The 25,084-nt window shown below is 48.6% G+C and overlaps 1 protein-coding gene across 2 annotated transcripts; it reads right to left on the reverse strand.

The window, feature by feature from the left end:
- Positions 1-623: 623 nt before the first annotated feature.
- gsk3ba (glycogen synthase kinase 3 beta-a) lies at positions 624-23,896 on the reverse strand. 2 transcript variants are annotated; one of them, XM_083681272.1, is made up of 11 exons: positions 23,067-23,896; positions 15,609-15,802; positions 11,071-11,154; positions 7,409-7,519; positions 7,032-7,162; positions 6,738-6,844; positions 6,253-6,350; positions 5,650-5,745; positions 3,750-3,936; positions 3,160-3,258; positions 624-2,872 (listed from the first exon to the last, which is right to left on the reverse strand). In XM_083681272.1, the coding sequence occupies exons 1-11, from the start codon at positions 23,152-23,154 to the stop codon at positions 2,802-2,804; spliced, it is 1,266 nt and encodes a 421-aa protein (XP_083537398.1). In that variant the 5' UTR covers positions 23,155-23,896; the 3' UTR covers positions 624-2,801. The 2 variants fall into 2 exon arrangements, with proteins under 2 accessions (XP_083537398.1, XP_083537397.1); XM_083681271.1 differs by having other exon boundaries at positions 5,638-5,745.
- Between the last annotated feature and the right edge of the window lie 1,188 nt (positions 23,897-25,084).

Here is a 25,084-nt window from a genome sequence, read left to right on the forward strand (position 1 = left end):
TTTCGTTTTTTACAGATAATATCTGTATGTTTTAGAAACAAAATCATGTGTCATAATGACTTAACTGCGAGGAGGGAAAAGGAGATGGAGAACAAGGATAACTCAACGGTACAGTCTGTGTGTGTGTGTGCTAGGGTGGGGATGACTGAAGATCTGAGTGGGCATTAAAGAGAGAGAGAGAGAAAGAATGAAAGAGAGAGTGTGTGTGTGTGTATGAGTGAGTGAGAGAGAGAGAGAGAGAGAGTGTGGTGGAGAAGAACACATTCAACAGCACCATATGGGAAAGTCACAATGCAGGACCAAGTGATGGGTGAGGGTGAGGGGTCGGATGTGCGTGTGCGTGTGTGTGTGTGTGCGTGGTAAGGGCGGGAAGGACAAGGCGAAGGTGTATGAAAGCAAAGGCACTCCAAACTATAGATACACTATACATGACTAGTTATTGTTACAATAATACAGCTGTCATCTACCGTACTGTACAGGTAAGATTGAACTATATGGCTGGATAACGCTCATCATCATCTACAATATCCAACAGACAAGTCACTTTTGCCCTGATTTTTTTTTTCTTATTATTTTCTTTTCATTTATTTTTTGCCCCCCACCCCCTACCCTACCCCCCCGATGTTGTCTTTGTTTTTGCTCATAGACAGTACATGGGTCTGCATATATACACATACCATGACAACATGAAAAGAAAACAACAAAAAAAACAGATAAAAACAAACAAATAAACCCCCAAAAAATAACAACAACAACAACATACACATCAGGATTTGGTGAGGAGCATTTATACTGTATATACAAATTCTGTTGTGTGTTTTTTTTTTTTTTTTTTTTTCATAGTTAACCTTAAAGTAAGTCGCTTCCGAGAGAGCAATTGTACCAGTGAGGTGGCTCTGTGTGTGGCTGGTGGAGAGGTGAGACTTAGGAAGAAGAGGGGGAGAGAGGAGGAGAGGAGAGGAGAGAGAGAGAGAGAGGGGGGGGGGAAGGCTAGATAAACACTGAGTCAGTGGTCACAATACAAGAGAACAAAAAGTGAGAGAGGAGGACTCCTCACAGACCACCCAGAGACCACCCCAGAAACACCTCTCCACCAGTTTAGGGAAAAAAGGTAAAAGAATTGACTTTGAAATCTTCTCATAGATAGACAAGAGATGTGGTCAGGGGAAGACGCGCCCCTGGAGACGTCACTGTCACAGAGTCGCCGTCACAGAGAGTCATCGTCACAGAGAGTCATCGTCACCAAGTCACCGTCATTCAAAGAGTCAGTGTCAGAGTCACCGTCAAAGAGAGTCACCGTCACAGAGACTCAGTGTCACCAAGTCACCGTCACAGAGTCACCGTCACAGAGTCAGTGTCACAGAGGGTCAGTGTCACAGAGTCACCGTCAGAGAAAGTCAGTGTCACAGAGAGTCACCGTCACAGAGTCACTTTGAGTGGTAAATAAAGGACAGTAAGGAATAGATCACTGTCTAAACCCGTCTACAGCATCAACAAACACATATGGACAAACAGAAAGAAGGGAAGTGGCTGCTGGAATCCAAAACATCTCTCCAGCACAGAGAACACGTCGCCATCTTGGCTCTTCTTATGTCTCTAGTCAGCAGGCAAATATTGCCACTGCTCTTGCCAGACAGACATGAGCTAACCGTTATGATTTCTGAACCATTGAAGTATAATATACATATATCTATATATACTTTTTTACATAATGCAAAGTAATATATAAACTGTGTATGTATGTATATATAATACAAGCACACAGAACAGGGAGACATGTTGTTACATACAGCTCACATGTCGATCCGAAACTGGACTGCCCAAGTCCGGGGGAGAGTATAAAACAAAAATAAAAACAGAATCCGAATAAAACCGCTCGCTAAACCCTTTTTTTCTTTTCTTTTCTTTTTTCTTTTTCTTTTTTTAAAACAACCCCAGGCAAACCCTCTGATTGGACTGTCCATAACCACAAACATCAGGGCCATCATGCATCTGTGTGTGTGTGGGTGTGTGTGTGTGTCTACAGTATGTGTGTGTGTGTGTGTGTGTGTGTGTGTGTGTGTGTGTGTGTGCCTCATGCCTAATCAGCAGTACTGAAGGTCAGATGAATGCGGGGGTGGGGTGGGGAGGGGTGAGGGGGTGGGGGGAGGTGGTAACCCTGGATGCTCCTTACCATACTCAGGCCATGCACTAGAGGAGGAGCCAGGGTAACCGCCCAGGGGGGGGCAGGGGTCAAAGGTCAGAGGACAAGGTGATGGTGAGAGGCATAACAATTTGGAAAGAGAGGAGGGAGAGACCTGTCAGGTAATGGTGGAGGAGGACGTTGGCTAGAGAGGGGGAGGTCCGTGAGCGACCGTGATATATATATATATATATATATATAGATAGATAGATATATATATTGTCCTCTTAGAAACATTAGCAGGCTAGAGTTATGTGTACATTAGGTTTATATATGAGTATTTTAGTTGTTTCAACAGACTCCCCCCTGCCCCCCCCCCCCCCCCCCCCCCCAACCCCAACCCCTCCGCTCTCCCTCCCTATAGGGGTAAACAGAGAGACGTCCTCAGTGGAGTATCTACAACCAATCAAACAGGTTAGAAGGGGTCAGGTGGGGCGACACTCCGACTTGATAGGTGTCTGTGTGTTTTGTCGTTGTCATGGCGGCTGTTTTTTTTTTTTTCCCCCAGCGGTAACCCCGGCCATGTCAGTGTCCCTCCCCTGTCCGTCAGAGCAGAGGATGAGAGGGGCCTGTGGGGAGGGGGGGGGGGGGGGTGTGGTCGGGGGGCGGGGCTGGGTGTTCAGGAGGTGGAGTTGGAGGCGGAGGCTGAGGCGGTAGTGGTGCTGGGGCCTCGCTCTGTGCTGCCTCCGTCTGGAGAAAGGAAGGAACATCACAGTTACTCATTAGAATCATCTATCGAGGGCTGAATACGGCACTGGAGGGATTAGTGGGACGGATGAAGGGGTAGAGAGAGAGAGGAAAGGAGAGTGGGGGGGAGAGAGAGAGAAAGAGAAGGGGGAACGAGAGATGGAGGTGGTGGAGGTGGGGGTGGGGATGGAGAGAGAAAGCAGGAGATATGGAGACAGAGAGTCAAAAGTGAGATGAGAAGAGATGGGGTGATAGAGAGAGAGAGAGAGAGAGAGAATGAGAGCGCTGACCTGTAGTGGCGGAGGCGTTGGTTGGGGTGGAGGCGGCGCCCTGACTGCGAGCGTGGGCGGGGATTAGGATGGAGGCCAGTGAAGGATTACTGGACAGCTCTGAGGGGGAGAGACAAGTGACAGCAGATTAGAGCAGATTACAGCGGATTACGGTAAATGCATCAAAGCCCACCTCAGCCCCCAGGTAGGAGTCTAGAGATTAAAGCAGATACCATAAGGTCAGTTCATATAGCAGGACTAGAGAGACAGCATCACAGCATGACATCAGCAGTCATACGTAAGAATCACTGTCTTACACAACACTAACATCAACAACATCTGAGAGAGAAAGACAGGCAGACAGACAGACAGACAGACAGGCAGACAGGCAGACAGGCAGACAGACGGAGAGAAATAGTTGAATAGAGGGACGGAGGAAAAAACAGACAGACAGTCTGTCAGAGTGTGTGTGTGTGTGAGAGACAGGGGGAGCGATCGAGAGGAAAAACAGAAAAAAGAAAGAAAGAAAGGAAAGGTCACACAGAAAGAGAGTGAGACAGAGGAGTGAGTGTGTGTGTGTGTGTGTGTGTGAGAGAGAGAGAGAGCTGTACCCTGGGTGGTGAAGTTGAAGAGGGAGGGCTTCTCCCGCCCGTTGGGCAGCTTGACGTTGGGGTCCCGCAATTCGTCAAAGAAGGAGTGTGCACACGCCTCCAGGGGGGTGAGGCGGGCCGTGGGCGTGTACTCCAGCAGGCGAGAGCATAGGGCGATGGCCTCGGGGGGCGTACGCGGCCGGAACACCTGGCGAAGCAATCACAGCGCGGGGGGGAGGAGTCAACGAGCCAGTCACAGAGAGGCGCTGGAATCAGCGAGTCATCAATCATCGTCATCATAATCGAGACTATATATAGAAATGAAATACTTCAATGATTAAGCTGAGTACTACCACAGACCATGTGAGAGAGGAGACATGCCGTGGTCTCTCTCAGAAACGTCAGCATGAGATGGAGATCATCACGAGTACGCGCACGTCGACATGAGGATGAATGGAGATATGATCTACAGGCATGCTCGAATGTATAGGAACCGAATCGTCTGGCGTTGACGACACGCCGGACTGTGTGTTATCAAAGTACTGTTTGTCTTTCTAACTCTTCTGAGGTAGAGCAAGTCTCCTGTGATTGACTGTGTGTGTGTGTGTGTGTGTGTGTGTGTGTGTGTGTCTGTCCAGTTCATCTACGAAGGTAAATCTCCAGTGATTGTCTGTGTGTCTGTGTGTGTGTGTGTGTGTGTGTGTGTGTGTGTGTGTGTGTGTGTGTGTCTGTCTGTCTGTCTGTCTGTATATGTGTGTGTGTGTGTGTGTGTGTGTGTGTGTGTCTGTCCAGTTAATCTATGAAGGCCTCAGCCCTACTGGAGCAGTCCATTAGGAGAAGCTTGCACACTGACTGACTATGTGGCTGTGGGATGCAGTTCTACAGGACAACCACAAGGTGGAGCCTGAAGAGCCGCCACGAGGACCTGCTCCAGCATGCTGCCTGCTCATTGGCTTAAGACGTATTATAGATCATCCAATGCCAGAGCAGTGGGCAGGGCTTCTAAGCAGGGGGCAGGGCAAGGAAAGGATGAGACATTTCCAAGGTATTCAAACAGGGCCTTACTTTGTGTGTGTGTGTGTGTGTGTGTGTGTGTGTGTACAGTCTGCCAAATCTGGCCAGAGTATTTTCACAATCGCATAATGAGTAAGCATTCACACAGCAGACTGACCCTATGCTGCTTCCAATCTATACTGGTGTGTGTGTGTGTGTGTGTGTGTGTGTGTGTGTGTGTGTGTGTGCGTGTGCATGTGTGTGTGTGTAAGACCACCCCCATTGAGGGAGGTAAAGCTTTGATCTGTGCTTAACATGCATTCACAGAGACATGATTGTGAGATGACACACACACACACAGTAACACAGTTGATGATATGTGCAGTATACTGATGAGTCAGGCAGGACAGACACGATGATGAATCAGGGTTACAAGCAGTAGGGAGCCATCGGCTGGTGAGTCGTACGTCCCAATCTCAAATCAAACCCAAGACCTGAGAAAACTTGTATGATCACATCCTATCCCACCTAGTCCAATAGAGCCACTTAGTCCGACTATGACCAAGCATCTTAACCCCCAATCCAACCCTTTACAGATCGACATGGCCCCGTTGAGAGGGTTAACGGTCCTAGAAAAGCGCTGTATAATAAATTCAATCGTTTACGTTTTTCTGATAATCAAGCGTCTTGGGGTGTCGGGGCTCGGGGTTGATTTGGAATTGGGACCACAGACGAGAGGGAGGGAGGGGGATGGTGAGGAGGGTGTGGGAGCAGCAGAGAGTCTGGGCAGGCCGGCGGGCCGAGCACAGAGTCATTTGCGGGGTTGGGGGGTGTTGGGGTGGAGGGAGGGGGGAGGGGGGAGGGGGGGGGAGTGGGGTGTTGGGAGGAGCGTAGAGTAGTAAAAGGGTTCGTGTACCTGTTGACTCACCTTAGTCCAAGGGTGTGCCTTAATCTGGGGGAACTTAAACTCAGTGTAGTTTGGGTTCATCTCTCTGATCTGCTCTCTGGTGGGGGTCCCCAGAACCTGCAGCACACAAGACAGAGGAGAGGAGAGAGAGGAGAGGAGAGGAGAGGAGAGGAGGGAACAGGGAAAGAGGAGGGAACAGGGGGAGAGGAGGGAAGGGAGAGGACATAAGAGATGAGGAGGAGGAGAGACAACAGAGGACGAGATTTGAGGGAAAGAGAGGGGGGGGGGTATAGTAGAGGGAGGGGGGTATAGGAGAGGAGTTAAAAGAAAGTTGGACAGGTGACAAAATACATCAGACTTTAGTTTAGTTTTCAGTCATTGCCAGACACAAATCAAAGTGAAAAAAAACACATAAAAACACATAAATAAGCCATTTGCAGAGACCAGGGGAGGCTGGTGGAGGTAGACATCGGAGGACGGCTCATTATAATGCATGGAATGGAATAGAGAATGGTACCAAACATGTTGACACCATTCCTCATTCCACGCGTTACAATGAGCCCGTCCTCCGATGTCTACCTCCGTCAGCCTCCCCTGGCAGCAGCCCAATGAGAACTTGCGTACCTTGATGATCTCCACCAGTTGATCCACTCCACTGTCGCCAGGGAAGATCGGTTGCCCTAGCAACAGCTCCGCTAACACACAGCCAGCTGACCAAACATCTGTAGGAGGGGAGGAGGGGCGGGGCATAAACAGGAAGAGGAAGTGAGCAAGGAATAAAGAGGGTCAACGATTGGCTGTGGGGTTGGGAGGGAGGGAGGGAGGGAGGTATAGCTTTCGTATGGGTTGAACAGAGCTAAAACATCTAAGCCTGATATGGACCGTATTGGAATTTAATGGGGGTGAGAAGAAGTAATCAGTTATCTGTTGGAGACTTTACACCCTACAGGGCCGACCCGAACCGTACTGTGCTGGCACAGATATTTCCTTTTCACACCGTCCTTTCCAGCACTGTTTCTACAACTGTGGTGGATGTATCACGTAGCCAGTCCAGTGCGGCTCGGCTCGGCAGGGCTCTGTAGTGTGAATGAGGGTTTGATGTACTGTACCTATGCTGGAGGTGTAGTCTGTGGCACCAAAGATGAGCTCGGGGGCTCTGTAGTAGCGGGAGCAGATGTACGACACATTGGGCTCTCCACGCACCAGCTGCTTAGCACTGCAGACAGAGGACCAGCACAACACACTCAGTCTCTAAACACACACACTCCACTTCTTCATGTTTATCATCGGAATCATCATCATCATCACCATCATCATCATCTTCATCCAGAGTCCAGCCTAGACTGGGTCCTCAGTGCTACCAGACCTGATGTAAACCTAATGTAAACCTAATGTAGTCTCACCTGCCGAAGTCACAGAGCTTGAGAACAGCAGTTTCGGGGTCCAACAGCAGGTTCTGGGGCTTGATGTCCCGGTGGCAGATCCCAAATGAGTGGATGTAAGCCAGACTCCGGAACAGCTGGTACATGTACAACTACACACACACACAGAGAGAACACACACACACACACACACACACACACACACACACACACACACACGAGAAAAAGACAAGAATGTTACATAAATTACAGATTAAGAGCATATGCAAAGTCAAAGTCATATGTACTGTCACATATGTTTGATACTATTCCTCATTCTGTTCCATGCATTACAATGAGCCCTTCTACCTCCACCAGCCTCCACTGATACACACACACACACACACACAGCGACCCACCTTGACGTAGACCATGGGCAGGGTCTGTTTGGCTCGGCTGTAGTGTCTGGCCACTCTGTACACAGTCTCAGGAACGTAGTCCAGGACCAGGTTCAGATACACCTCATCCTTCTGGATGGCAGAGAGGGAAGAGGGTACACAGAGGTTAGACTGACTGTGCGCACACACACACACACACACACACACACACACACACACACACACACACACACACACAGTAGCCATTGTTTGACTGGCAGTGAGGTTTCACTCTGGCATGCTGTCCATCACTCCGCCCTTCCTTCCACTTCTCTCCATGTCTCTAGTCTCTACGTTCCCTCTCTCGCTGCCACACATGTTGCCGTGGTGACCGCGTAGAAACAGCCTACTTGCGTGATGATGTCACTGAGGCTATGTACTGCGGCCCATTGTGTTGAGCTTCCCCCGAGGACAGGAAACGCACACCTGCGTCATCGCTGCCTTCACGTTACGCAAGGCCTTCAGACGCTGAGGGGGAACGGAAACGCTAGTCTGGGCCTGAGTGATCCCTGCAGGAAGTCCCACCCTGCCCCACCCAACCCACTTATGGATCTGTCTCTCTCTGTCTCTCACAGCCTCTGCTCCTCTTCCTTTCTTCCCTTCTCTCCTCCTCTACACATCTCTCCCTCTCCCCCATCTGCAGGTCTGTAAGTGTTCTTCTCCTCCACTCTTCCCCCAAACCCCTCTCACCCTTCTCCTCCCTCCCCCACCTATCAGCAAAGTAGCACGCAGACTAAACAGAGGAGACAGAATGTGGTGTGAAGAGCTAGCACCCTGTTCATGTGAGGAGTTAGCACCCTGTTCACGTGAGGAGTTAGCTCCCTGTTCATGTGAGGAGTTAGCTCCCTGTTCACTGTTCATGTGAGGAGTTAGCACCCTGTTCATGTGAGGAGTTAGCTCCCTGTTCACTGTTCATGTGAGGAGTTAGCTCCCTGTTCACTGTTCATGTGAGGAGTTAGCACCCTGTTCATGTGAGGAGCTAGCTCCCTGTTCATGTGAGGAGTTAGCTCCCTGTTCATGTGAGGAGTTAGCTCCCTGTTCATGTGAGGAGTTAGCTCCCTGTTCACTGTTCATGTGAGGAGCTAGCGCCCTGCTAATGTGAGGAGCTACATTTACATTTATGGCATTTAGCTAGCGCCCTGCTAATGTGAGGAGCTAGCACCCTGCTAATGTGAGGAGCTAGCACCCTGCTAATGTGAGGAGCTAGCGCTCTGTTCATGTCTACAGTGTCTACAGACTGGCAGCCTGGCATAGTTCTGTCGACTCGAATACCCTGCTCTGTGCTGACCCTTCTCATAAATGGAGGCACACGCACACGCACACACACACACACACACACACACACACACACACACACGCAAGAAAAGGCTCACTTATAAAGGCAAAGGAGCCAAAGCCAGGTCACAGCTAACTGTGCCCACACCGCTTTCTGCTCTTTTTTTTTTTTTTAATCTTAGTCTCTCTCTCTCCTCTGTTTCTCTATTTCTATCTCTCCATCTGCCAGACACTCTCTCGCTCCTGAAGCCAGACCCAGATCCCCTTCTCCTCATTCATGTGCTACATTGATAACTTGAAAGGAGAGAGGGAGAGACAGAGAGGGGGAGAAAGAGAAGAGAGAAAACTCCACTGCCTACTGCTAGCGCCAAGACGCGGCTATATTTAGCCTAGCAACAGCAATGACTCACTTCCTGCCTCACTACAAAGGCACTTCCTCAATCCCAGCTGGTCCTCCAGGCAGGGGGCTCGCTGATTGGCTCTATAGACTGAATAATAAGCATGCTAATTGGCTGACAAAACTGCATGTACCTGAATGAGCAACTAAACAGTTGTCTATTATTGGCATGTGTCTTCTGTGCGCTGGTATCTATTTATGTAAGTTAGTGGCGTGCTTCACTGTGTGTGTTTGTATGACTGGCTCTGTGTGTGTGTGTGTGTGTGTAGGCTTATTTACATTTATGGCATTTAGCAGACGCCTTTATCCAAAGCGACATACAACAAATACATTTGTTTAAGTAAGTGAATCATCTATCCAACAGTCATCATAAGACAAAGTAATCAATGCTCACACCAGGGGCCATTGGCAGTCGTAATGCCAGAAGGCTTTTTTTTATTTTTATTTTTATTTTATTATTTATTAACAGGAGAGAACTTGTACAGGGGGGGTAGTGGGGGTGAAGAGGTCTCAAGGGTTGGGGTTAGGGTTAGTACAGGGGGGGTAGTGGGGGTGAAGAGGCTTATGTGCTGTGTATGTTGTGTACACGAGTTGTTTCTAGCTCCTTGTGCAAAGGTCTGCCCCTCTCAGCCCTCTCATACTCTACAAGTTATATAAGTCAGCACTTTACATAATGTGTGTGTGTGTGTGCGTGTGTGTGTGTGTGTGTGTGTGTGTGTGTGTGAGGCCACTGTCACATATTGCCACAGTGCAGACACATTTTACACTGCCCCACCAAGAGTTCAAAATCCAGGGGGAGCACTATCAGCGTACACACCATGTCAATGTCAAAAGCTCTCTCTCTCTCTCTCTCTCTCTCTGTACCCGGGCACTGACCCTCTCAGTCCTGCCAACTGCACACGAGACACAGCTTAGCCAAACCTAGCGGCATGCCATGCTATCAGTGTGCGCCAATGCGTGCAAGGCTTACTTCACTTTAGGCAGAGTGTGAGTGTGTGTGTGTGTGTGTGTGTGTGTGTGTGTGTGTGTGTGTCAGTAGCGCTGTGTTTGATCTGCAGTGTGTTGTGTAAGTGGGTAAAGAGTGAATAGGAGCCCTGGGCAGTCCAGACTCCACATAACCTCTCGTAACACTAACCTTACCGCTGGCCTGGTATGGCACTACACTGAACATGAGCCATCTGACCAGGAAACGTCATCAGACCTGACCTTACCTGACCTCTCATTCTCACACGCAGTCTCTTTGTCTGTCTCCCTCCCTCCCTCCCTCTCTCTCTCTCTCTCTGTCTGTCTGTCTCTCTCTCTCTCATAGTCAAGTAATCCCCATACCAATCACACTATGCCAGGCTCCACAATTAAGACCAGAGAGAGGAGGGGCTGGGAGGGAGGGAGAGAGGGAGGGAGGGAGGGAGGGAGGGAGGGAGAGGAGGTGGGGAATAGATAGGAAAAAAGAGAGGGGGGGGGGGGAGTAGTGGACTGAGAGGAAGGGAGAAAGAGAAAGGGGGAGAGCTGAGGAATGAGAGACACGGCTAAAATTAGGAGATGCCCTTTGGTCAGGCAACCCCCCCCCACCCCGCCCTATCGCCCACTCTCCTCAGCCCAATACGGGTTATGCTATGCTAATATGCTAGACTCCCCCTAGTCCAGTCTGGGTTTCCTGGGTGTGTGTGCGGGTCATGTGAGGGAGATTCATTACTGCAGTGTCATGGTTGTATGTGTGTGTGTGTGTGTGTGTGTGTGTGTGTCTGATATAGACCTTAGTTCATGTCTCCAGTTTGTCAGACAGAGCTATCAGTGCCAGCAGTTGAATTTATAACCCTCTAACCATTCAGAGGTGTACAGACTAGAATCAGAGAAAGAAGCATACTCAAGAGAGAATAAAAAGACAAAATGACAAACAGACAGACAGACAGACAGACAGACAGAGAAACAGACAGACAAAGACAGACAGACAGACAGAGACAGACAGACCAACCTTATCTCCGCTGGAGTAGAAGAAGTAGCGCAGCCTCACTATGTTGCAGTGGTCCAGCTTCCTCATGATCTGCAGTTCGCGGTTCTGAGAAGAGAAAGAGAGAGAGAGAGAGAGAGAGAGATGGAGTCAGAGACATAGCATACGATGGAAGTGTGCACTCAAAGGGTGTCCCTGTCTCTACTGTACATCAGGGGAGACTGGTGGAGGTGCGGAAAGAGGAAACACGCGTTTGATACCATTCCTCATTCCATTCCGTGCATTTCAATGAGCTCCGATCCTCTGATTTCTGCCTCCACCAGCCTCCTCTGCTCCGAACACACTGTTCCCACAGAGGGACAGAGAAAAGCTGCAGGTAGGTTTAGGATAAGGACATCTAGACCTGATTCTGGAGTGTACAGAACAGTCCATTCCAGTCCTCCCTAAAAGGCCTTGAAGTCGTCCCCACTTGGTAGCATGGAGAGAGTGTGCGCTTCACCGCTCTGAACAATACTCCACAAAAATTATATATGAGCATAGAAATGTAGCATCCTGTCTCCAGTGTGTGTGTGTGTGTGTGTGTGTGTGTGTGTGTGTGTGTGTGTGTAGTCAGTAGGTCAGAAGGGTCTCTTTGTATGCGTCCGTGCATGCATTTACTTAATCTTACTCCAGGGGGCAGGAAGTCAAGCGTTCACATAAAACCTTTAACTCCTTTATACTGTATGAGCCACTTCTCCCTCCCTCCCTCCCTCCCTCCCTCCTCCTCAAAGAACCTGAACGCTCACTATGCACTTAAGTCAGAACGGTTGTGTTACGGTTCAAAAGACACTGTATGCGCTCCTCAAAGGGCAAAGTGGTTGGGTAACGGTCAGAATCAGATCAGAAAGGTTGTGTGAAAGAGCCAGAGACAAAACAAGGGACATCTATGGAGGAATACAGACTGAGAGTCCTGGGGGAGAATAGAGTTGATAGAGAGTTAATAGAGAGTTAATAGAGAGTTAATAGGGAGTTAATACGGAGTTAATAGAGAGTTAATAAAGAGTTAATAGGGAGGTAATAGGGAGGTAATAGGGAGGTAATGGAGAGTTGAGTTGATATGATACGTTAAGTTCACGTGGAGTTGATATGATATGGAGTTGATGCTAACATGTTGATGCTAACATGGGCAGGTGAGAGCCAGGAGCTAGTCCTCTCCCAGTGTATAACCCAGAGCCTAGCCTATTGACTGACTAACCAACTAGGCTCTGACCCACATTTCTGAGAGCAGAGGGGGAGAGAGCAAAGGGTTCATTCACAGCTCCCCAACACACACTGCCCTTCCAGAGGTACTTCATATGGACTTAATCCCCTTCATTAAAACAAGGAAAAGGGCATCGGGGCTAAGCTGTCTCTCCACTCAGATGAAGACCTCATTATAGCAGCACACGCCAGCATACAACACAACAGGACTAACTCAAGTCTACTCTCTCCATCCGTTCGGTCATCGTCATCCCCCCCATTCCCTCCCCCCCCATCCCCCCCACCCTGTGACGTGGTGACATCATCCTCCAGTGTAGTTTTCCTGTGGAGTCTCACAGACAGGCCGACGGGCCGGTGTGTGTGTGCGCGTTTGTGTGTTTGCGCGTGTGTGCGTGTACGCGTGCGTTTGTACGTGCGCGTGTGTGTGTGTGCGCAGGGCCAGGCGACGCCCTCCTTCCCAGCAGCAGCAGCGGCAGCGCGGCGGGTGAGCAGGCTAGGCTGATCTGTACTGTACTCCTGCCATATGGAGCAGACTGCAGTCAGTCCGCACTGCTGACCTGTCATCCTCCACTGACTCAACGGCAAGAGTGAACACACAGCACAGCGCAGCGCAGAGAAGAGAAGAGCACAGCAGAGAAGAGCATAGAAGAGCACAGCCCAGCCCAGCCCAGCCCAGCAGAGAACAGCACAGCGCAGCACACAGAAGAGAAGAGAAGAGAAGAGATGAGAAGAGATGAGACAGGGCTGAATCACAGAGTAAATACAGGAGTGTGATGACACATGACTAAACTGCAGAAACATGTATCCTGTGACATTATCAGCATCATCATCACCATCATCATCGGGCAAGCAGGGCAGAGTGCATCATACATACGCACACATGACGCACGCACACACACACACACACACACACAAACACACAGTGTCTCCAGCAGCGGTGGTCTAGCTGTCACATTCTTGTACATGGGTAATGAATGGCAGTAGTAATGCATATTGAATACAAGCACTGGATCAAGTCTAACAGTGTTATGTGAGAGGAGTCTCTCTGTGTGTGTGTATGTGTGTGTGTGTGTATGTGTGTGTGTGTGTGTGTGTGTGTGTGTGTGTGTGTGTGTGGGGGGGGGGGGGGTTCAGTGGAGGCAGAAATCGGAGGACTGGTTTATTGTAATGCATGGAGTGGAATGAGGAATGGTATCAAACACGCTTGTTTGATATCATTCCTCATTACATTCTCTGCATTACAATGAGCCCGTCCTCCGATTTCTACTTCCACCAGCCTCCCCTGGTGTGGGGGTATAACTGGGCATCCTTCTTCCACAGGGCTGATATCTGATATCTCTCCGAAGAGAGAGTCTGAAGGGACCTACCCAGGATGCACTAGGGGCAGCCTGAGCCCACCCAGAGCCAACAAGCACAGACTTGCATGAGCATGCGCACACACACACACACACACACACAGCAGCCAGCTGCATCATGATACAGAGCCTGCTTACATGCAGAGAGAGTGTGTGTGTGTGTGTGTGTGTGTGTGTGTGTGTGTGTGTGTGTGTGTGTGTGTGTGTGTGTGTGTGGTGTGGTGTTCACAAAGCTCTAGGCTTAGGGCCGACTCCACATGTGAGACAGACTGCAGAACGAGAGAAAAACCAAGAGGGAGAGAGGAGGCGGTGGCGGAGGAGGAGAACAGAGAAAATAGAACACAGGTGTTTGTGTGGGTGAACAGTGTGTGTGTGTGTGTGTGTGTGTGTGTGTGTGTGTGTGCGTGTGTGTTGCAGTCATGTGAGGAGACTTAGCCCTCATTCAGTTCATTTTTCGTAACACCCTGTACATCGAGTGAGAGAGAGAAAGAGAGAGGGAGAGGGAGGGGGAGAACACCAAAACCCACACGTCTGACTAAGACTGAGAACAATGCATGTGGAGCTCAGTCTGCTACGCTATCGCTACTATTACCGCGAGTCTGCAGGACTGCTAGACAGCTAACCTGTTAGCATGTTGACCTAACTACAGCACTTAGCTTGAGCTAACAGCTAGACTTGTTGAACTGGCTTAGGCTAACTAGCTACCTCCAGATCCAACAGCTATACCTGTAGCTAACCTGTTACCATGTTTGAACTAACTAGTTAGCTTGAGCTATCTCCAGAGCTAGGCCTCTGGAGATAGTAAACAGGGCAAGTCAAGGGACAATGGCCGTTAATCAACATTGAAAGCTAATGAGAAGCTTAAGGTTTTATTAGGAGTTTTTGTACTGAAACACATAGCTAACAGCAGGACACTGGCCACCATTATCACTGTGACATTGACAGTCCTGGCTATCAACACTAAAGCCGCTGAGACAAACAACAACAGCAGGAACAAACAAGTGAAACAGGCGTCAAAAAGTAGCCCCACAATTAGAATCTCCAACTTGCGACCTCTGACTTGCCAACACACGTGACTGTCTCCACAAATACCTGATGTTAACCAGTCAGCTGTCAAAAAGCTAGCAATTCGCCAGCGCGGGTGGGGTGATTTGAACTTGAGGAGTGAGTTCACCATCAACTCAGTGACACAAGGAACAACAACGCATCAGTCACATCTATTCAAAGAACTTCATGAAGAGGATAGTTCACAAATAGTCAGTTCAAGTTTCTAATGGGATTGTGTAATGTGTGTGTGTGTGTGTGTGTGTGTGTGTGTGTGTGTGTGTGTGTGTGTATCCAGAGAGGGGACAGAAACTCTGGGTAGCCCTGGAGAGAGGCTCAGATGGAGGTAGGAAACCTCTGCAGAGTCCACTGACATAACTACTATGGATCTCACATGGACTGGAGGAGCCTAAAATACTTACTGAGGAAATCATGACTGTGTGCCCAAATACACAAAAATGGCCCCTGCCCCACACACAATGTCATAGACATGATTAGATTAGCAGCCTCAAGAGATATCAATCACACAACCCAACGCCTTCTCAAAACAATCTTCCAATCTCTCTCTCTCTCTAGATAGTAGTATTCATTCATCTTTCAATTCATCTTTGTCTTTCACCCTGTCTTTGTTAAAGATGACAATGAGTATGTGTGGGTGTGTGTGTGTGTGTGTGTGTGTGTGTTCCACTGTAAATGACTCTGTTCACACTACTGTTCTTCTCTTGCCTTTTGTGAATGGATTACAGTCTTCCCGCTCCTTTTAGACAAAGAAAACGTTTGTCTGAAAGCAGCATCCCATCAACTACAGACAGAGAAAAGTCATTCAACTGTCTTTATATTGCTCAGGTAAGGCAGTGAATGAGCAGACGGCTGTGGAGCATTGGGCTGTGTGTGTGTGTGTGTGTGTGCGCGCCTCTCTCTCACCTTGAACCTCTTGTCCTGCAGGACCTTCTTAATGGCGACCAGCTCTCCGGAGTCACACAGCTTGGCCTGGTAGACCACCCCGAAGGAGCCGTTCCCGATCACCTTGGTGTCCGTATAGCTGACCTCCTGTGGCCGGTCAGGGCCCTGGCCAGGGGTGGCCACCACCGTCGTCACCTTGCTCCCATCCTTGTCCCCTACAGAAAGAGGGAGGGAGGGGGAGTGGGGGGGAGGATAGGGAGAAAGGGAGGGATGGAGGGAGGGAGAAAGGAGAAAGGAGAGCCAGATTATTCTCAAGGACTCGAGTCTTGTACCAGTCTGGTGAGTCAGTCCAAAGAGTCAGAGAGATAGGAGACCCATATGACTCCCTCATGCCTTATCACACATCGTCATGCAGAAGAAGATATGACGCAGTCCCATATGATGACATAACCATACGTTACTAATTCCACCTCGGCCAGCCAGAATCTGTTACTCAATACGGTTGTTCGAATCTCATACCGTCACCTGCATGGGGTCAGCTGATGTCACATTACCCTAAAACAAATATGATATTTGGACAGTCATGAGAGATGAACAGAGGCTTATTTTCTCTTTCGTATCAGCAACAACTCTACCTCCTTTCTACCCTTCACCCTCTCCCTCAATCTCCCCCGTTTCCTCTTCTCCCTCTCCCCTCCCTCTTCTCCCTCTCCCCTCCCTCTCCCACCAGTCATTTGTGAGGAAGCCCTTCTTTTGGGATTATCAGGAGGCCTACTCTTGTTTAAGTGGGGTTTAACTGAAGTGTGCCAGAGCTGGAGTGGGTGTGTGTGTGTGTGTGTGTGTGTGTCGCCTCTCTCTGTCTCGGGGTTAAAGTCTGTGTTAACTCCTTGTTAAAAGATAACCAGGTAGGCCTACTACAGCGTGTGGCGCGTGCCACAGAGCATGCACTGGCAATTCCACCACTATCTTCCACCTCCCCCACCTCAACACCATCCCTGACCTCTAACCCCTGACGTTTTGAATAGAATACAGATTAAGGGCTCTAATTTGCTGGAGACAAATAGTGCTGAGCAGAGCAAAAACGTTTTTAAAAAAAACTTTTAAAAAAACTAACAACTCAGAATACTCTAACACAGCATGATCTTTATCGTACCATGTCTTTAAAAAAAAAAAGGTCATTGTTCTATCAGAGTTTTAGTAAGCAATCTGAAAAAGTGCAGAGCACATCATGCAAACCCCCATTGGATTATGTCTCATCACCTCTATTAGAAGTATTACGGTTAAGATGGACAACTTTTTTTGGGCACTTTTTTGCCCATTGGAGCCCTTAGACCCTTGGTAAAGGTCCTTCCCTGACACCCAGTCTACAGTCTCCTCAGACAGACAGGTCACACTAGCATACCCCTCACTTACACAAGCACAGGACAAACTACAGTAGGTTACACATTAGCCAAGAGAACTATTGCATATCTCCAAATATCTAGATTATACAAATATTACTCCAAATCCTAGTCGGCCATCTTTGATGAGAGATGGCAGAAGAAGACAGAGAGGCTCGACCCATCCCAGCTGAGCAGACTCCTCTGTGAGAGAGATGCTTCCCTCCATCAGTGACCAGGCAGATGAGAGCAGAGGACTGGAATTGTATTGCTGTTTTACTGGTATCGTACTGTTGTTGAGTCCAAGATGGCTGGACACAGATGGACCGTCTGATACTGTGATCCAAGAACATGGATCAGATATATTTCCTTTCACATTGTCCTTTCCAGTACTGTTTCAGCAGCTACGGTGGTTAAGTAACCAGGCCATTCCAGTACAGTTCAGCTTGGTTCGGCTCTGTCGTGTAAATGAGGGTTAAGATGATCTCACTCTCACACACCAGTACATGTCTGATGCTCTACTAGTGCTGGAGTACACTCTCTGGGTCAGTGTCGGGCGTGTGTGTGTATGTGTGCGTGCGTGCGTGCGTGTGTGTGTGTGTGTGTGTGTTTGCGCAGGAGACAGAGGCATCAGGGAGAAGGTTAAACAGCAGTTATTATTCCTACAGCGGTGCAGTCTTTAACCCTAATCAGAGAACACTCTCTCACTCAGCAATTAGACATGCTCCAGACCACCTGTAGAAACCCCCCACACAGCAGTCTTAACTTATCCATCTCTCTCTCCACACAGTAGGGGTGGACACACAGACACACACACACACACACACACACACACACACACACACACACACACTCACACTGAGTGTGCAGATTTTCCAGCAGGGAATATTGATTTCCACACAAACTGTGTGTGTGTGTGTGTGTGTGTGTGTGTGTGTGTGTATGTGTGTGTGTGTGTGGAAACACCCTCTGCAGGCTGTATGAGATTGGACAACACACACACCCCCCCTCTGGGCATCTCTGTCCAGACGTCAGATAGCCATTTGCTGTCCTAGTCCCTTGTGTGTGTGTGTGTGTGTGTGTGTGTGTGTGTGTGTGTGTGTGTGTGTGTGTGTGTGTCTCCACCCCTAGACACACCAGTATTCAGTTATGGAAGCGGGTTCTGACTAAAATAGACTTTCACAAATTAGATGAAAAGGAAAAAATGGGGAAATGAGGGAGGGGTGGAGAGAGAGAGAGAAGTGGGAATAGAACGCTGCCCACACTCTCCAGGCAGGATCATTTCGAGAAACGCCTCTGCACTTCCTGAAACCGTGAGAAACGTCCATATCTCTCTCACACACACACACACACAGATTTGGAACTGAACGAAAATATTATCCCTGACCTCCACCCGACCTCTTTCTGCATCCCTGCAAACAGTGTTGCCGTGGTGATCCAACTGTCCATCAGAATGCTACACTGACCATCCTGCAACTACCACCAATCTACAGGCAACAACCTTTCTACAACGCAACACAAACCATCCTACAACTACCACCAATCTACAGGCAACAACCTTTCTACAACGTAACACAAACCATCCTACAACTACCACGAAACAATCCCCAAACCCCACTACAAACATTGATCTACAATCTCCATCACATCCATTGCTATTGAGCCCTTGTCCCCAGGGCAACAGTTGGCATTTAAGGTTGTGTGACTCGTTCCATTAATCACTGTAATATGGATACTGGTGCCAACTCCACTAGCATCACTATCAGTGTTGCACACACACACACATATATTTTATATATATATATAAAAAAGGTTTTACTAACTATAACCTACAAGGATTCTTCAGCAGTTCCATGTAGAAACCTTTTGGATTCTGTGAAGAAACCTTTTGGATTCTGTGAAGAAACCTTTTGGGTTCTGTGTAGAAACCTTTTGGATTCCGTGAAGAAACCTTTTGGGTTCCACGTAGAAACCTTTTGGGATCCGTGTAGAACATTTTTGGGTTCCGTGTGGAATCCTTTTGGGTTCAGTGAAGAAACGCTTTCAGTTCCGCGTAGAAAACCTTTTGGGTTCCGTGAAGAAACCTTTTGGGTTCCATGTCGAAACCTTTCGCGTTCCGCGTAGAAACCTTTTGGGTTCCATACAAAAACCTTTTGGGATCCGTGTAGAACATTTTTGGGTTCCGCGTGGAATCCTTTTGGGTTCCGCGTGGAATCCTTTTGGGTTCAGTGAAGAAACGCTTTCAGTTCCGCGTAGAAAACCTTTTGGGTTCCGTGAAGAAACCTTTTGGGTTCCATGTAGAAACCTTTTGGGTTCCGTGAAGAAACCTTTTAGGTTACGTGTAGAACCCTTTTGGCTTCAGTTTCATGTAGAACCTTTTCCCACAGAGGGTTCTACATAGAACCCAAAATGGTTCTTCAAAAGGTTTTTCCTCCTACAGGGTCAGCCGAAGACGCCTTTTGGAACTCAGTGGTCAGTGTGTCCAGGATTAGTAACAACTAGTCCCAAGACTTAAAACAAGACTGCAGACCCCCTTCCTCCCCACCCCTGGATGACCATGAGGAGGAAGACCACCCCACTCCCTCCCACCCCAATACCATTCACCAGGGCAGGAAATGACACACTACACAGAGAATGCGTTCACACTGTCTGGCCTTCATGGACAATTCCTCCCATCCCCTACACGACACTATGGCAGAGCAGAGAAGCTCCTTTAGCAATAGAGTATTACATCCACGTTGCACTAAGGAGTGCTATAGGAGATCTTTTCTGCCTGCCGCAATAAGACTGTACAACTCCTCCTCCGGCTGGCTCCACCGCGGTGATCAGAGTCAAGCTGGGGGATGTTAAATCATACTGGACTGTTCTTACTGTATATAATGTTTCTGATGTCTATTTTATTATTCTATTGTCACTTTATTTTGTTGTTGCTGTTTGTGATGTGAGCGGGGATCAAGAAAGTACCTATCTAGCTATTTATCACATTCATATACACACACACACACACATATATATATATATATAGCAGGCAGGCAGGCAGGCACACCACACACACACACACACACACACACACACAGACAAAGACTGGGGTGTTGTGGCAGAGGGGTGAAGAGACTCCAGTGTTGGGTGGTTGTGAGGAGCAGGGGTAGTATGTGTGGAATGCAGGCCGATATTCTGAATTACTCCACATCTAAGATGAAGCCACAGAGGAAACTGTAGCATGCGTGCGCACACTCCTTTCCATTCAATTGGGTGGGCGGCTTTCAGTTGGTGCAATGGGGCCAGACTCAAGTGCGCGCACACGCACGCGCGCGCGCGCACACACACATACACACACACAGCAGTACCCAATGGCCTAAACCTTCTGATGCAGTGCTGACAGAGACAGGAAAGATATGCTACACTACAGGAACATCCAGTCCCTGGAATCTCACCAGGCTGAGACAGAGACAAGAACACATCTGATGATGTCCCAGAGAGAGAGAGAGAGAGAGAGAGAGAGAGAGATGGAGAGAGAGAGAGAGAGAGAGAGAGAGAGAGATGGAAGGACAGACAGAGAGAGAGAGACCATCCCTACACACACATCTTCAGTCCAGGAATGAAAAAAAAGGAAGTGGGTGGGTTCTGGACAAGAGAGAAATATTGAACGAGTGCTGAGATGGTGGGTGGGGCAGGAGACAGGAGACCGGAGGCAGGGGGGCAGACCTAGCTGCCGTCTAGACACCACAGAGGGGCAGAGTGATCTACTCTACTACTACTGACCTTCATGGGAGGAGACCCTTAGTGTGTCTCAGAGAGAGAGGGGGGAGGGGGGGAGTCTATCATGGTCAGGTGGGTCACACACCTGACCGTAATCACAATGGAGCTGACGTTTGAGTTTCATCATCATCAACATCATCTCCTCAGCCCCCCCCCCCCCCCCCCCTCTCTCTCTCTCTCTGTCTGTTGTCTCTCTGTCCATCAGTCTCTTGGTTTTCTCCATCTCTCAGTTTCTTTGTTTGTTCTTCCTGTTTCATTGTCTCCGTACCTCACCATTTGTCCTTTTACACACTTAGGGCACCGTCTCTAATTCAACAGCATGTTCAATTTGTTCATTTTGTTCCCGTCTTCATTGAGACAGAAAGAGAGGGAAGCAGAGAGAGAGAAAGAGAGAGAGATGAAGAGAGAAAGAGAGAGCGGGAGCTTTGAAATGCTAAACAAGCCGCTCATTGTTCTTGGCCAGCTGCCTTACCCCAAAACAAAACCAGGGTCGTGTGTGTGCGTGCGTGCGTGTGAGGGGCAGAGCTCACTCTAGGATCATAGACTTTGGCTACAGCTGCTTCAGATCATCGGCCAAGTTAGTCACACACACTGGTTCACGTGTGTGTGTGTGTGTGTGTGTGTGTGTGTGTGTGTGTGAGAGAAAGAGAGGGAAATGGTTGAAGACAGAGAGTGAGAAGACCATGGACAACGCTGTATGATTTATATGAACAATCCTACTTGCAAAAATGATGGCATTCAGTAGATGCTTTTATCCAGAGCCACTTACTGAGTGACTGACTGAGTGAGTGAGTGCATATTTTTTTTGTATAGGCTATATGGTCCCAGCAGGAATGCCAACAACCTTGGCATTGCCAGCGCCACACACACACACACACACACACACACACGATGGCCCAGTGGGTGATTTCCTCTGATGAGGTGCAGAGGAGAGTTAGCTCCCAGCCTCACCCCACTAACACACATCAGTATTTATAACTAAAGGGGGGGGGGGGGGGGAGACATACACTCTGCTACAAAGCTGTTGGTGCTAAATGCAGCATTGCCATACCACACTGCTTTGTGCTCCCCCCCCCTGCCCCCTAACACACACACACACACACACACACAGCGGAGTGTCTATTTCAGTAAGGTCCGGTGAGTGAGACACTTGCATAGGAAACAGTATCTGAGATCCATCACTACTGACACATCAAGGTCCCTTATCATTAAGGTCTCATATCAGGACCTAATTTCCCTCTTCACACATAGAGGCCCACAAGGGTGTGTGTGTGTGTGTGTGTGTGTGTGTGTGTGTGTGTGTGTGTGTGTCACCAACAGAAACTATTAGAGAGAGGAAGAGAGATGGCTGGAGACTACTGAATAACACTGTCCCCCCATACTAGATCATTCAATAGGCCTACCATCCCACTAATCAAGGCACCGCTTAATAAAAACGAATATAGGTCAAGATTTACAGTCGCCATTTAAAATATGTCGTCTCAGAGCCTGGTCTTGGCTACCTCCCAGACGGTGAGCCACGTGCCCCGTCGCAGCGCGACACTGTATCGCCGAACCCCAGGGTGGCAACGTTGTGGCAACCTGAGTCTGATACATTGTGACACACTGTCCTCCACAGTCGCGACGTCTGGCTTCGGGAAGCTCCGACAGAAAGCAGATTCGGTGACAGCGCAGGCAAATATGATCACCAAACCGCCCCTCTCAAAGATCACGTCACACTCTCGCCCCCCAGTCACGTTCTGAGCACGGGCTGAGCACTCGTTTGACAGTTGCGTAATGGACCGGATTCTGTCACTTTCTGGGTAAAACTAAGGGATTAATGTCATCACCGATGTGCAAAATAGGCAACTTTCGGTCTTACACACACTGCCTAAAACAATAACCTACTGCAGCTCAATGGCCGAGCAATTTCCCGGGAGATCCATTCACCTATTTCGAGTGAATAGGCCTTATCGGTTGGAGAGGAAAATCGAGTGATAATTGTCTACTTGGAAAAAAGATCAGATCATAAAAACTCGACCCATAGGGCTTCATTCGTCATGAGCCTGGTTTGGGTCCCTGCCAAGCCTACCCCTCTGCCCCGTTGCGGCCTTCTACCTCTGCCTGCTGACCAGCCCGGAGGCGCACGTCACAGCGGTCCCTCCCCACATAAACCAAGAGTGTCATCCCTGCCTGTGAATCTCAGTCGGTGACACAGAATGACAAGCCTGCTGTGCTATCAGCGCTTTGTCAATCAGGCTGGATGTCAACGTGGTTAATTATGAGAACAACTGCATTAGTTAGTATAGTCATGCTTCTGTCAATGAGTTAAATAGATTATTCAAAATGGTTAGGTACATACTGCTGACTTTCATGCTGCCGAAAGCCGAGGGCTGCGGCACTGGTTTGCAGCTCTCCGCGAAGGAGGTGGTTCTGGGCCGACCCGACATGATCCAATCCCTGAATCAAATCGTATAGCAGGCCTTGACTACGTGACTGTAACTTGCTTTATGGTGGGTTTGGTAGATTCTTCTCTTCAAACGTTCTCATCCAAGGAATGACAGTTCTTGAATATTACAGACTACAATTCGCAATAGGAATAAAATAACTATCCACAATCGTTCTTTAGTTCCTTTCTCTTGATAAACGTCCACCGACAGTCGCTCAAAGCATCCTCTTCTTGTATTCCTCGTTTTCCTTCGCTTAGTAGGCCTTTGGAGACACGTCTTCGACTAAAATAGTCATGAATCTGGCCTCTCCCTGTGCCCCCCGAATAAACCCACTGACGGTTTTATTTCCCTAATTTGGTCACAGTATAACACAAATATACACTAGTGAGACGATTAGACACTAGCTATTGACCCCTTCGAAAATCAGGAATGAGTGCTGTATATTCCTAACGATTCTGGAGCATGCAGTTCCTCTTCATATCCCGATGTGGAGAGTCAGTGATCCGACAGCCATGGCGGCTCCCTCGCGCTACCGTACCGACGATTCAAACGGAAAATCTGCCAGTTGCCCAATCTTTACGCGAACGATTTCCACAGCCCTGCAGTCTCACTCCGACTCCACGCTCGCCGACGTCCGAAACGGGTTCCTCTAGTATCGGGTCTTGTGGCCACTCTGCGCGCTTCACTCCTCGGGAAATGACAGTCCCACTCGGGCCCGACGATTCTGAAATTATTTTTTTATTCCTTCCCCATCGGTTTCGGGCTCGCTCTCTTTGTCACTACGAACCTTTGTAACGTCGTTTGCGTAAACGGTTAGGTGCGATTCTATGGGTGAATGCGCGTGGCGATGGGGTTACGCCAATATACTTCTGTAGAGAATCGGAAGATTGTGCACGCGCAAGGGTGAATCTAGGGTGGCCTATTCAGCCAATCCAATGCGCATCTACCGCCAATGGGCGGGGAGACCCGCATTATCGACCAATGAGGCCGCCATTCTTGTAGAACACATGGCAGAATTTGCCTGACACCGCCCCTGGTGCTTCAAAGGCCGTGCATTACAGGGGACAATGGGCGGAGTTGGTCAGATAGATTGATGGCGTTTTCAGCTAATAAAACTCAGAGACGTCACCGACAGGGCACCGGTAGCCAGGCAGCACTGTTGCTATGTTAGTTTTTGTAATCTACCCAATGGCATGAGGCGGCGACTATTGCCCTGCCACTTTACGCGCGACCTAGGACAGTCAAAGTAGTGCTGAACCCTATTTTAATGAGCCCCATCACATTAAAATGCATCTTTAATGGCTATATTCTATTGAAAATGTTATTTATTTATTTAGCTTAATCTGTATCCGGGAAACCGGCCCAACCGGTGTCTAGAATCCTTCATTCACAAGGTTGCAGAATAGGATAACAATACCTAAGGAACTCCATCCCCATCTCTCTCTCTCTCTCTCTCTCTCTCTCTCTCTCTCTCTCTCTCTCTCTCTCTCTCTCTCTCTCTCTCTCTCTCTCTCTCTCTCTCTCTCTCTCTCTCTCTCTCTCTCTCTCTGGGAGAACATCAGCCTCTTTCTTGTCTGAGTTGGTCACATTGCAGAGGTGAGGTGTTCCAGCACTAACCTTTCATCCATTATTCATTCAGGATGATGCAAAAACTAACGTGCCAAGATGGAACCCCTCAAGAATGAAGAATAAAGATGGACTGCAATACCTGGGCGATTGCTCTAAAAGCATTCAACCAAAGAGAGAGTAGAAGGTACAGTATACTCTGTATTCCCTTTTGAAACAATATCCACATACAGTATCTCGTGTAAAACAACATACTACCACAAATGACCTACTGTATACCGTAATGTATATGTATTTGAACACAATGTAATTCGTTGGAAAATCTGCACAGTGACACGACTACTGTTACTGTATCACACACAAG

Source organism: Argentina silus, assembly GCF_951799395.1.
Source record: "Argentina silus genome assembly, chromosome: 12".
NCBI lineage: Eukaryota > Metazoa > Chordata > Actinopteri > Argentiniformes > Argentinidae > Argentina > Argentina silus.

Coding starts and splice junctions, on each gene's coding strand:
- gsk3ba (XM_083681271.1), bottom strand. CDS start 23,154: ATGTCGGGTCGGCCCAGAACCACCTCCTTCGCGGAGAGCTGCAAACCA. Junction 11,155..15,608: donor TGCAGGACAAGAGGTTCAAG/GTGAGAGAGAGG, acceptor TTCTCTTCTCAG/AACCGCGAACTGCAGATCAT. Junction 3,937..5,637: donor GGACTAAGGTGAGTCAACAG/GTACACGAACCC, acceptor TTGCTTCGCCAG/GTGTTCCGGCCGCGTACGCC.